We start from the raw sequence: 12,865 nt of genomic DNA, 5'->3' as shown, positions 1-12,865 counted from the left end.
GATTTGATTTTTAAAAATTCTCAGACAGAGGTAATTTTTTGATAAGAACAGCTTGCAAAATGAATCAGCTGTGTGATAAGAAAAGTGTTTGAAACGCATTTTGTTCGATTCGTTTTTTGTTTCTAATTAAACTTTCATCCATAAAATCATATATTTTAATAATTATTTTAGTAAGTGGAAACCATACGCTTAATAATTTTACTATTTTAGTACCCAGTAATCAAACCCAGTGGTAATAATGAGTAATTAGGTAAGTCGAACTATCCACTGTTTATGTTCTACTTGATAGTACTTTTTTCATCATTTTTAACTCTATTCATTCTTAAAATCAACGTAATGATTTAATCGACCTACATTTTACCTATTTGCATCTTACATGATTCAAGTTGTACGTTGAAATTGCTCGGCAGTTGTTGAAACGATCGAAAATAAACAGTTCATTTGTTCGCCTAATATGTGTTCAGAATTACGATTTGTCCTGTAGTGCTGCTTCTGCTGTGAAACTGCTCGATGTCGACCGTGAAGATTTGCTTACTGTGGGATGTTTTATACACGTGAAGTACGTATACATACAAAAGTGACAAAACTTATCTAGTCTGGTTTGGCAATACTCTCGTATCATATCGTAGAATCGATAATTTTGGCCTTCGACCTTTCCATTGATAATGGGTTACTATATCAAACAACAACTTGCAACCGAACGTTGAGTACCGCGTTTAAAATCTTTAAAATGATACACGTAGTTATGGATGAGTTTCCATTTTTGGATAGCGAAAGTTTAAGTTTTTGCGAATGGTATTACTTGAATCATGTACGTTGAAAATGGTCGAATTTGTAAGCTATATTATTCTAAATACTTTGATACTGATTTAGAGCTTGGTTTTGATTTGTTTTTTCTAGGTAAACGCAATCAGCATGGACCAACAAACGAGCTCATTCTCTTACATTTATAGTTACTCCTTACAGACCAATGTTCAAATCAAAATAGGCTCGCTCGAAGGAAACCATTTGAAAGCGAGCAAAGAAGAAATCCTAAAAAATTACGAATTAAAATTCTCCGGTTTATTCGAATCAGAATGCGCAGACTTGATGGTGATATGTCGAGTGTACAGCGACGGTGTCCCTTTATGTTTACCAGTATCGTCATCGTACAAAGCGTTTTCAACACGATGGAACTGGAGCGAATGGATTACGTTACCTATAATGTTCAGCCATTTACCCCGAAATGCTCTATTAGTGATAACGATTTACGACTGCGTAGGTGCTTCGGAAATGCGCCCAGTAGGTAGCACAACCATATCGCTTTTCGGCAAACGAGGAGTATTTCGAAAAGGTATGATGGATTTACAAGTATGGCCTTTCAAACAAGCCGACGGCACTTCGAACACTTCTACTCCTGGTAAACCACAAAACGACGACGGTCAAATGTACTGTTTAGGTAAATTAACCAAGAAATACCGTAGCGGTTTGATGCCTACGGTGGATTGGCTCGATAGATTAACATTTCGTGAGATAGAAGTGATCAACGAACGCGAAAAAAAGAATTCAGATTTTATGTATTTAATGGTCGAGTTCCCCGAAGTAGTAATTAACGATACTTCGTACCACATCGTGTATTACGAAGAAGAAGGCGACGATGTGATACCGTGTCGAACGCAGGCCGATATTGTTACCATACCGGATACAGAAATCTCGCTCGATAACCTAGTCGAAAACAAACACCACAAGTTAGCTCGTAGTTTACGTAGCGGTATCTCCGATAAAGATGCTAAACCTAACGCCACCGTACGCGATCAACTCAACACGATCGTCGGGTATCCGCCAACCAAACAGCTTACCACCGAAGAACAAGATCTCATTTGGAAATTCCGATTCTACCTCAAAGGTTCGAAGAAAGCTTCGATCAAGTTCTTAGAATGCGTTAATTGGAAACTACCCGCTGAAGTTAGACAGGCTTTGGATATGTTGGCGATCTGGGAACCGATGGATGTCGAAGACGCGTTACGTTTATTGAGTCCTTCGTTTCAACACCCATCGATGCGTAAATACGCCGTTACCAGGTTGAAACAAGCGTCCGACGAAGACCTACACTTGTACTTGCTGCAATTAGTTCAAGCCTTGAGGTACGAAAATTTCGAAGATATAAATAGCAAGTACAAATATCTCAGCGATTTGGTCACATCGAAAGATACTTCCGCTATGGAAACTTTATCGTCTGCGTCCACGGATACAACCACATCCGTCCTTAGCACCGCTAGCTATAATAATAACGCCGAAGTAATGCAATACTACAAAACCATATTCGATAACAGCTCCGATATGGATTTAGCTACTTTTCTCATTTATCGAGCTTGCCGCAATTTCAACTTAGCCAATTACTTCTACTGGTATTTAATGGTGGAGTGCGAAAATTGCGAATCTTCGACAGTCAAACAAGATAATTCGACTAAGAATATGTATCTGACTGTACGAAATACGTTTTTACTCTTGTTGCAAAACGGTAGCACCGAAATGCAGAAAAAATATTCGTACTTGAAACGTCAGAAGACGTTTATCAATAAACTAGTCCAATTGGTCAAGAACGTAGCTCGAGAGAAAGCCAACCGTAAGAATAAAATCGAACATTTGAGATCATTGTTGAAAGACACCGAAACACTCAAGTTTAATTTCTCCGATTTCGAACCTTTACCATTTCCTTTAGATCCGACTATCTATATCAAAGGTATAGTTCCGGATAAAGCAACGTTATTTAATTCGGCTCTGATGCCTTCCAAGTTAACGTTCATATCGACCAATTACACCGAATACGTAACAATATTCAAACACGGTGATGATCTGAGACAAGATCAACTCGTACTGCAAATCGTTACCTTGATGGATAAACTTCTACGAAGTGAAAACCTCGATTTAAAATTAACCCCTTATCGAGTCTTAGCCGTTAGTATTAAACACGGATTCGTGCAATTCGTTAAATCAGTCCCAGTAGCCGAAGTATTGAAAACGGAAGGAAGCATACAGAATTTCTTCCGAAAGCATCATCCGAATGAAAACGGTCCCTACGGTATTTCCGCCGATATCATGGACACGTACGTGAAAAGCTGCGCTGGATATTGCGTTATTACCTATTTGCTGGGTGTAGGCGATCGTCATTTTGATAATCTGTTGCTAACGACGACTGGAAAATTGTTCCATATCGATTTCGGATACATCCTAGGTCGTGATCCGAAACCATTACCGCCTCCGATGAAACTCAGCAAAGAAATGGTCGAAGCTATGGGCGGTGTTACATCGGAACACTATCACGAATTTAGGAAATTATGTTATACCGCTTTTCTTCATCTCAGAAGGCATTCTAATCTAATTTTGAATTTGTTTACACTGATGGTGGATGCCAGCGTGCCTGATATCGCTTTAGAACCCGATAAAGCTGTAATGAAAGTGCAAGATAAATTCCGATTAGATTTAGGGGACGAAGAAGCCGTGCATTATTTGCAAAATTTAATCGACATGTCGGTTACCGCCGTAATGGCCGCGTTAGTCGAACAGCTACATAAATTTGCCCAATATTGGAGAACGTAAACGCGTGCCGGTGTCATTTTAACCTTGATTTATCACAATTCTCTATCGTAATATTTCTGTTATCTTGTTGATGTTATACAGTTAAACGCAAAAGTCAAGTACTTGAAATTAGTTTCAATTTTTTTATTATTTTTAATTTGTACTCGTTTATATTTTTTAGAGAGAACGTATTTTTTTGATATTTTTTTGTAATAAAGTGTATCGACGATTTGATATATTCATTACGTGTTCTTCTCCGTAGGTGGGTTTGTTAATCTAAATGGCGGAAATCAATTTCAAAGCGGATGGTAAGCCTTCAAAATGATGATTTTTCTTTTATTGCATCGAGTTTCTTATTCGTATTTCAACACGTGTTTTGTATGGTTAATCTTCGCAGAACATCCGCACATAAGGTATAACCCTTTGAAAGACGAATGGGTTATTGTATCGCCGCATCGATTACAAAGACCGTGGAGTGGTCAGGTTGAAGATTCCAATGAAGATGAAATACCCGAATTTGATCCTACTAATCCTCTTAGTCCTGGTGTTTCGAGACCGAATGGCAAGGTGATAAAGATAATCTTCGATATCACTGATCGTGATTTTCATCTGAATATTTATTAACCTATTGATCGATGCTCGAATAGAAAAATGATCAGTATACCGGTACATACGTATTCGATAACGATTTTCCGGCGTTGAAAGAAGAAGGACCAGATCCACCTGATAGCGATGATCCTCTGTTCCAAATGAAACCTGGTAAAGGTCTCTGTCGAGTCATGTGTTTTCATCCAAAATCCAACATCACTGTGCCATTGATGTCAATTGATGAGATCAAGTCTGTTATCGATAAGTAGGTATTATTTTATTCGGTTTAGTTTGTAAATAGCAACGATAGATATTGATTTATTTACCTATCCAACCTGAAACCAAGTTTTTAAAAGCTTAGTTACAGATATAGGTATGTACTTTCGTAGGTACTTGAACTTACTCGTAGAATTAATCTTTTACCTTCTTGCTGAATTATGTCATGATACAAAAACACCTTAATGATCATTGATAAGATAATTTCGTAAAATGGTGTCATTACGATATTCTATAAATTTGAAATTGATCTTGAATTTCTTTCACAGATGGATAGAACAATTCAACGAACTCAGCAAGAAGTACCTGTGGGTACAAATATTTGAAAATAAAGGTGCCATAATGGGATGTTCAAATCCTCACCCTCATTGCCAAATTTGGGCTTCTTGTTTCTACCCGAACGAACCTCGAATCAAGTGTAAAAATCAAAGAATTTATTACGAAAAATATAAAAGGCCGATGTTGATGGATTATGTAGAAAAGGAGTTGAAAAATGAGGTTAGTGAAATTTGAATTCGTCAAAAACACACCTTAGTTCAAGTTACGTTTCCATTCACTGCTGAGTAAGCAGAATTTAGCGTTCACTTTTGCACCCGTATCTGAATCGCTACCTATCAATTAATTTTGTTCGCTTTACAGGTTAGAATCGTTGATAAAAACGAAGATTTCGTCGTTTTGGTTCCATTTTGGGCATCTTGGCCTTTCGAAACGATGGTACTGCCAAGAAAACACGTTCTAAGGATCAACGATCTCGACGAAAAACAAAAAATCTCATTGAGTAAAATAATGAAATCAATTTGCACCAAATACGATAACTTGTTCAAAACTTCGTTCCCTTATTCGATGGGATGGCACGGTTAGTACTTAGTTTCGATCATTAATTAACTTGAATTGTCCGAAAATTCGACTTTATTAAGCCAAGTGTAAATTTAGGAGCTCCTACCGGATCGGAAATTGATTCAGATTGTCAGCATTGGGTGTTCCATGGTATTTACCTTCCACCATTACTCAGATCAGCTAGTGTTAAGAAATTTATGGTTGGGTAAGTCACCAATGCTGAATTAATTCTCAATTTTAGAAATCTTTTCGTCCAATTAAATATCTGAATTTCAGATACGAAATGTTAGCCAACGTGCAACGTGATTTGACTCCAGAAAAGGCTGCCGAATATCTACGTAATCAACCAAATATCCATTACAAAGTGAAATGAAGCTCTTCGATTTGAATCGTAGGTATCAAAAGCAAATCATCGTTTAAAAACCTGTAGAATTAGAAATAAACCGCAGATACATATCTTAAATTTTAAAACATTTATTTCAATAATGAGGAAAATTTTGGTCGATGTGTTTAGACCACGCGTGAAAACCGCCTTCGACATCGTACAACGATTTAATATCCAGTTTAGATTTTAGCATATTGACAGCTATTTGCGAGTCGTTACCGCGTCTGCAGATAAATATAACTGAAAACAAATACGAAAATAATTAAATGATGGAATACGAATGGTGGGGGACAACTGGGAGATTTTTCTTACTCTTTGGATCATCCGTAATACATTTCAAATCGTTTATTTTCTTGATTAGAAAATCTGCGTGTTTATCCAACGAATTAATGTGCAAGTTAATAGACTCCGGTAAATGGCACATTTCGTATTCGACATTCGAACGTACATCGATCAGCAAATGCGGTTCTCTTTCAGATCTCAATTTATATAAATCGTTGACTGAAATTCGTTCGTTCTTGTTCAATAAATGCAGCGATTTTCCCTGTAAACGTACAAGTAATTAGGATTCTAATTCGATCAATGAGAATACGTAATACTCCTGTATTTAGCGTACTTTATCGTTAGCAGGCGAGGAACAAAATTCTTCGTAATCGATGAGGTGTTTAATTGTAGGATTAATTCCGCAAACGTCACAGTCGAGTTTCTTTTTACGTAGTTTAATGCAACGGAATGTCGTATCGTATCCATCAAATAGTAACATTCTGCCCGATAATACGTCTTCCAAATCTAGAATTATTTTTACAGCTTCCAGCGCTTGCAACGAACCAATCACACCGCAAACTAAAACAAGAGAATACAGCTGTAACTTCCAAATTTAGAAACACAATTTAGAAGATGTGTACACGAATAATTTACCAGGTCCTAGAACACCGGAACTGCTGCAGTTATTTACTGTATTCGGTGGAGGAGGTTGAGGATACAAGCACCTATAGCAAGGCGAACTCAGATGATTATAGACAGTAAGCTGGCCTTCGGTTTGCAGCGCCGATCCACTGACTAGTGGTTTTTTTGCGAAAATACAAGCGTCGTTTAGGAGGTATCTGGTAGCCACGTTATCAGTAGCATCCAGAATTACGTCGTATTGACTTATAATAGGAATAGCGTTCTCGCTGGTCAATTGACATTTATGGTTCTCAAATTTCACTCCGTGGTTTAGTCTGGAAATACAATTACGAAGAAAAAAATTAAACAATTTTCCATTATAACTTAGAGCTTCAAGTACTAATAATTCTGGCGAAGAGTACCTTTTCAGTTTATCTGAAGCAGATTCGACTTTGGCGACGTTTAAATCATCTTCCGAATGCAATATTTGCCTATGTAGATTATTTATTTCTACATCGTCGTAGTCGACTAATCCGATACGGCCTATCGGTAGAATATAATATTTTACCATACATCCGTCGATTCTACATGATTATTTATACGAATGAAAATTATTTACCAACGCCAGCCGAAGTTAAATACAAAGCAGCTGGACATCCTAAGCCACCGACTCCAACTATCAACACTGAAGCATTCTTAAGTCGTTGTTGACCTGAAACCGTAGTTCAAAAGATCAACTAGTGCAATTCGAGTGATTGAAAATACAACAAAAATGATACGTACCTTTTAATCCGATAGAAGGAAGAATAATTTGACGACTGTATCTTGAAATTTCAGCAGTGTCTAGTGCACCGTTGTTTCGTTGTTTCTGCGAAATCAGTCACGTATACACAGAGATTAACATAGGACTATATTCTAGATACGAAAACAATTTATATGTAATATGAAAACGTTAAAGATAACTAATAAGTTGATTTAAAATTGATCGAGTAAACACGATGGGAGTTGAATTTACTCACTTGCTCATCTTCTAGTAAGGCCAAGAGCTTCTTTTTCTCACGTAATTCTTCATTGAGTAGACCGATTTCATCTCTTAGTCGTTGAATATCTGTAGACGCAGATGATAGATCGTCCATTATGATTAATAACAATTTTTAAATTATTAAAATCGCAAAAAAATTTTATAAAAAGCGAAGCACGAGATAAAAAATTTATAAACAAAAACCTGTTAACGAATACAAATAACAATGAAACAATGTTGCATTTTAGTGAAATTTGAATTTCTTTCCGAAGATTCGAACATCAAAATTTCGATTAATTTTATTTTTATCAAAGTATTTTCTTATGTTTTTAAAAAGCTGAAGTTGAAGGAATTTTACGAGCAATGTATTCCATAATAATTGTTAATTTCTAATAAAATTCAGCCTTTTTCAGAATTCAGAAGTCAGAAGCATATGGAAGTGCAACAATGTGTTTCATAAATCCCTCTCTACTTTTTCGAAAAAAATAGCTGCGGCTCAATTTTTTTGAAAGATTAATTGAATTTATGGAAGTTTTATGCCTGTGCAAGTTCTCTACAATACAATCATACAATGGGTAAGTATAAGTACTTAAGTAATATCTACTTATACAAATATGTATGCAATATCCTCGTTTTATCATATGGCAGTCGAGTTGGAGGTTTGGAATTTGCAAATTATTATTTTGATTGATAAATATATTTTTGAATGAAAGTAAATTCAATATTTCAGATGAATGCAAACAGATCCACGTGTAATCAACATAACCATTTCCTAACGCTTCTCTTCGAGTTATTTATACATCGTCTTTTGAAGAATATCTGAGACAGATCATTGGAAGATGGGTAAACTATTCGTGGCATCTAACCTAACCACGTTCTCTTGTGATTCTTGTCTCAGGTACGTAGTAATGAATTTGGTAATCTTACTTGGAGAATCCAAAACAATATACCGTGTGTATTGGATTAAAATAACAGAAATAGAGCATTCCCATGCCGGGATCATATTATTCAAGATGAAGGATGTATCCAAATTAAATCTGAAGTGTTCCGGAAGTGTTGCATAATTTTCAACGTAGGTAAAGGTATGTCACGTGTTTGTACGTTTTTGTTCTATTAGTATGAGATTCATGTGGTAAACCTCACGGGTAATTCCCGGTAATTACGCTCGTTGTGTCTCTCTCCTCGTGTGTACGTGATGTACGAGTATTCTTGTTATGATATTCGAAGCGTTAAGATGTAATAATTATATTCCTTGTTATTTTTTTTATAAAAAACGTTATTAATTGTTCGTTAATTGTTAATATGTTTCCTACATATTTCAGAAGTGGTCGAATGTGCGTCAACGAAGTGTTTTGAATAATTGAAAGTGTGTTTTTGTGTGTTGTTCGCGATTTCTGCCGAAAGCATGGTCAAAACGAAACGAAATCAATCGCCACCTTTTTCTCCATCGAAAGTGGACCTCTCAATGAATACCGTTAGCGAAATCGTCCAAGCAGCTAGCAGCGCAGTGCTACTGCCGGAAATATCGAAGTTTACGGGTGAGGTGTCTGCTACTGAAGCAAAAGAATGGTTGAAAAGCGTCGAAAATCAAGGCCTGATCGGTGGTTGGAATAACCTACAAAAGCTGGAAACTGCGAAGCGATTACTTACGAAAGCAGCCAAAAGTTGGTATCTACTCAATGCGGACGATATCAAATCGTGGTCCGATTTTCGAAGTTGTTTTTGGGAAACGTTTATTGGCGAAGATGATGGAAACGTGGTTGACAAGTGGGAACGTTTCTCCGCGCGATGTCAACAAGATAACGAATCATCAATCGAATACATCTTCGATAAGCTGCGTTTAGCTAAAGATGTTGGTGCATCCGTTGCAGAATCGAAAAATGCTGTTTGTGCTGGGTTTAAGTCCGAAGATATGGCGAATTATCTACGTATTTACGATTATTCGAAAGCTGCCGATTGGAGCAAACGACTTCGTGAATTTGAATCTAGTAAATCGAAACCTGACGTTGCTGAAAGTGAAAACGAAAAACCGGTTGTTCCTGATCCTGAAACGAAAAAGTCCGAATCTGTCCTTCTGGTCAATACAGCGTTAGGTGTTGATCGTGAAAAATATGTGAAAACGGCTGTTATCAACGGAAAAACGATTTCGGGAGCGTTGATCGATAATGGTAGTAGCGTATGTGTGATGCGAGCGTCAACTGCAGTCACCCTGTGCGAAACTATTCAACCCCCTTCGAATACGAGAATTTTCGGCGTTGGTAATTTGGAAAACGGATCGGAAGTACTTGGTAAAATCGTAGGTACGGTCTCAGTCGATGGTGTGGCAGTACCCGAAACGGAAATTCTAATCCTCCGTGATAATGCGTTACCTGTTCCTCTCGTCATTGGCTGTTCTTGGATCGAAAACCCGAATGTTGCGATGATCAAGTGGAAAGATCAATTTATCATCACACAGGCGAATCGTGTGTCGTTAAACGAAAATAGTGTCGTGTTTAGTGCCGAAAAATCGCCGTGTAACATCGTTGAAACGTCTGTCAACTTCGTTCGAGTCGAAAACGCCGGCAAAATTGCTGAAAAGAGTGAAATTCGTGTTCGTAATCGGAAAAGGAAGCGAAAACCAGTTCGTGAAAAATCGTTTATTGTTAGTGATAAGCGCGATAATTGTCGTTTTTGTTTTTCGGAGGAAAATTGTACCATTTCCCCGGAGTTGCGTTCGCCGAAATTTCGTAAAAAGTGCGTGAATCGGTGTGTTGAGGACAACACACACTGCAGAATGGCCGAGTGTGGTAAACCTCACGGGTAATTCCCGGTAATTACGCTCGTTGTGTCTCTCTCCTCGTGTGTACGTGATGTACGAGTATTCTTGTTATGATATTCGAAGCGTTAAGATGTAATAATTATATTCCTTGTTATTTTTTTTATAAAAAACGTTATTAATTGTTCGTTAATTGTTAATATGTTTCCTACAATTCAGCCGATTTAAGTATTTATATTCATTTTATGTTTTGTTAAATTATCTTTCAATTTAAGTTTGAAGTGTTTCCATATCCAGAACGTCTTTGGTAAAGATTAGGTAATTGATTGCTGAAGTGAAACGTGTGCAATAGGTACGTATAATGATAGGTAACAAAACAATTTGGTATTAAGCTTGCTGTAAGTTGGGAAATTTATGAATTTGTACTTGTAGATATACGTTATATGAATATTTGATTTCAAACTATGTAAACCTCACGTATTCTTTCAACCGTTTTTTTTTTTTTTTTTTTTTTGTAGCTCAAAGAAGCTCTTTTATCGGGATGGAAGAATCCTCCAATTGAATCTGCATTGGCAATTGAACAGAAGCGAAAGCTAATAGCAAACTTGGCTTGATTTGTAGAGGAAGAAATGATATAGATAACTAGTAGAAGAGAAGAAAAATTATGTCTACCTCCATTCTACATTATAGCTTACGATATAAGCTTTTGTAAGTATCAATTTGAAACTGCTGTGCATATTGTTCAAATTCAAGGCGTATTAATTCGCGGATGGTTAGTTAGTTTTTCGTTCCTTCGTTGTATCCTGCATCCCAACTTTCGAAGTGTCTGTTCTCCCTCTTTTCCCAAATGACTACAAATACTTCCATGAAAAAATGTTTCCCTAAAAACTTGATTTTTAAGTGTGAGGAATTCCAGAAATTTTAGTAACAAAACAAAATTTTTCGGCAATTTTAACATGAAAAATGAATTTTCCTTGCAATTTTATTTAACAAACAAAATAATGTAGCTTGTAGGACTTTTGAACAAATTTGACAAAAACTTCGGCTTTTTTGAGAAATGTTTTCATACTTGAATGTTTTTTTTTCGCAGGTTTTACGAAAAACTAGAGATATTTTTGCATCAAGGAAGAAAAAACAAGATTTTCTGGAAATGTGGACCAAAAAATTCGGGTGTAAACTTGTAAAGTAAGATTTCGTTTTCGTCGTAAAGCGCTTTCTTGAGTTTCTACTTTCTTATATTAATTTTTACCAAAAAAGATGAGGGGGGTTCTGATGGATTTTTTTCATTTTTGCAGTAATTTTGACAATAAAACAAATTTTTTTTGCAATTTTGAATTTTGATAGAAAAAATTTGCGTTTCCCATTTTGGCCATTTTTTTTGGGGGGCTTTTCTACAGGTCAGTTTCTATTTCTAATTTCTATAAGTAGGACTTTCCGCAATTTTGTGAAAAAAGTAACATTTTTTTAGTAATTTTAACGCAAAAAATGGCAAAATTGCTGAAATAATGGTCATTTTTTTTTAAATAAATTTTTGCTTACTCGATAGTCGATACGAGATTTTACTTCAATTGGTATGGTAACACTGAATACAAAATCAACCATCCACCAATCATCTTTCAGTATTTGTCAGAACACATGTTGCCACTTCATTTTTTTCAATCGCAAAAATTTGCGAAGGATAAAAAAAATAAATTCAGTGTTACCTATTTAACAATTTTGTGTGCAAATTTATCCTTCGTCTCTTACCCCTTTCCTCCCTGGAATTATACCATGCGTAAAAATAATGGCATGGAAGTGGTTACGTCTTCTTATCTATCGTGCATGTTCGTAATTGCATAATAACTGCTCGCGGCGCTTAAAAGGTAGTACTTTTTCATGAACGAACGCAGTTTTTTCGCCGAATTATTCCGATTCTTACAAAGTAGTATAAATGTATTAGCATACGTCTTACATGTGTGTATTGTATATCGATAAAACATATTTTACAGAAATAAGATAAAAGTGCTAGATAGCAAATTAGTCGGAAGCCTCGTCAGTTTCGCATTTTCGCTTCATCCATATCGAGGGTTTCATCGTCTTCGTATTGTTCGCCGGAATTAGTCTCAATATAGAGGATGTTCATCTGTTATGCCACTTTTTAAATTATATACCTAGCTGTTCACGATCAAATTAATCTAAATGGTGAGTGTAAAAGTATCTACTTGATGCTAACAACAATTTACCTAAATGTACATAAAAAAAAGGCATGATTAGGCATGATTTTTGCTTTATTCATGGCTCATTGAAGTATCATACTTGTGTAGTGTTGCTATAATATTATTGATAAGAATTCATCTTCGTTTATGGTAAAAATATCGAATTATTTCGTGAAATATTGGTAAACTTGCGAAATCAGACATTTCCAAGAAAAACGCGAGCTCTCAATTTGTAGGCAAAAGAAACGAGAGAGTAATTAACGAGGAATTCCTAATTAATCGTAACTAATTATTGGATGAAATTTGCGTATAATTTTTCGATGTAAGTTTGAAACTTCGAGCTTAATTTAATAAAGCTCAGAAAC

The 12,865-nt window shown here is 36.1% G+C and overlaps 3 protein-coding genes across 11 annotated transcripts; 2 read left to right on the top strand and 1 right to left on the bottom strand.

The window, feature by feature from the left end:
- Window positions 1-73: 73 nt before the first annotated feature.
- Window positions 74-5,722, top strand: LOC135846179 (probable galactose-1-phosphate uridylyltransferase). 7 transcript variants are annotated; one of them, XM_065365137.1, is made up of 8 exons: window positions 79-170; window positions 3,821-3,866; window positions 3,956-4,125; window positions 4,206-4,411; window positions 4,692-4,920; window positions 5,062-5,278; window positions 5,356-5,464; window positions 5,536-5,722. In XM_065365137.1, the coding sequence occupies exons 2-8, from the start codon at window positions 3,839-3,841 to the stop codon at window positions 5,630-5,632; spliced, it is 1,056 nt and encodes a 351-aa protein (XP_065221209.1). In that variant the 5' UTR covers window positions 79-170; window positions 3,821-3,838; the 3' UTR covers window positions 5,633-5,722. The 7 variants fall into 7 exon arrangements, 6 of the variants coding, with proteins under 6 accessions (XP_065221206.1, XP_065221204.1, XP_065221207.1 ...); XM_065365136.1 differs by lacking the exon at window positions 79-170 and adding an exon at window positions 3,540-3,677; XM_065365134.1 differs by lacking the exons at window positions 3,821-3,866; window positions 3,956-4,125; window positions 4,206-4,411; ... (2 more) ...; window positions 5,356-5,464; window positions 5,536-5,722 and adding exons at window positions 411-559; window positions 901-3,792 and having other exon boundaries at window positions 74-250.
- On the bottom strand, window positions 5,718-7,772 carry Uba4 (Ubiquitin-like activating enzyme 4). The gene is made up of 8 exons (XM_065365149.1): window positions 7,549-7,772; window positions 7,313-7,397; window positions 7,149-7,241; window positions 6,952-7,072; window positions 6,563-6,864; window positions 6,261-6,487; window positions 5,957-6,188; window positions 5,718-5,884 (listed from the first exon to the last, which is right to left on the bottom strand). The coding sequence occupies exons 1-8, from the start codon at window positions 7,663-7,665 to the stop codon at window positions 5,739-5,741; spliced, it is 1,323 nt and encodes a 440-aa protein (XP_065221221.1). The 5' UTR covers window positions 7,666-7,772; the 3' UTR covers window positions 5,718-5,738.
- A 125-nt stretch (window positions 7,773-7,897) lies between these two features.
- On the top strand, window positions 7,898-12,486 carry LOC135846184 (uncharacterized). Of its 3 annotated transcripts, XM_065365142.1 has the most exons (7): window positions 7,898-8,125; window positions 8,281-8,448; window positions 8,526-8,632; window positions 8,873-10,657; window positions 10,824-11,013; window positions 11,396-11,490; window positions 12,294-12,486. In XM_065365142.1, the coding sequence occupies exon 4, from the start codon at window positions 8,956-8,958 to the stop codon at window positions 10,351-10,353; it is 1,398 nt and encodes a 465-aa protein (XP_065221214.1). In that variant the 5' UTR covers window positions 7,898-8,125; window positions 8,281-8,448; window positions 8,526-8,632; window positions 8,873-8,955; the 3' UTR covers window positions 10,354-10,657; window positions 10,824-11,013; window positions 11,396-11,490; window positions 12,294-12,486. The 3 variants fall into 3 exon arrangements, with proteins under 3 accessions (XP_065221214.1, XP_065221216.1, XP_065221215.1); XM_065365144.1 differs by lacking the exon at window positions 11,396-11,490; XM_065365143.1 differs by lacking the exons at window positions 7,898-8,125; window positions 8,281-8,448; window positions 8,526-8,632 and adding an exon at window positions 8,673-8,786.
- Window positions 12,487-12,865: the final 379 nt, after the last annotated feature.

This window comes from Planococcus citri, chromosome 5 (genome assembly GCF_950023065.1).
Source record: "Planococcus citri chromosome 5, ihPlaCitr1.1, whole genome shotgun sequence".
Lineage (NCBI taxonomy): Eukaryota > Metazoa > Arthropoda > Insecta > Hemiptera > Pseudococcidae > Planococcus > Planococcus citri.
The sequence above is the reverse complement of the archived record's forward strand: the minus strand, read 5'-3'. Positions and strand labels throughout refer to the sequence as shown.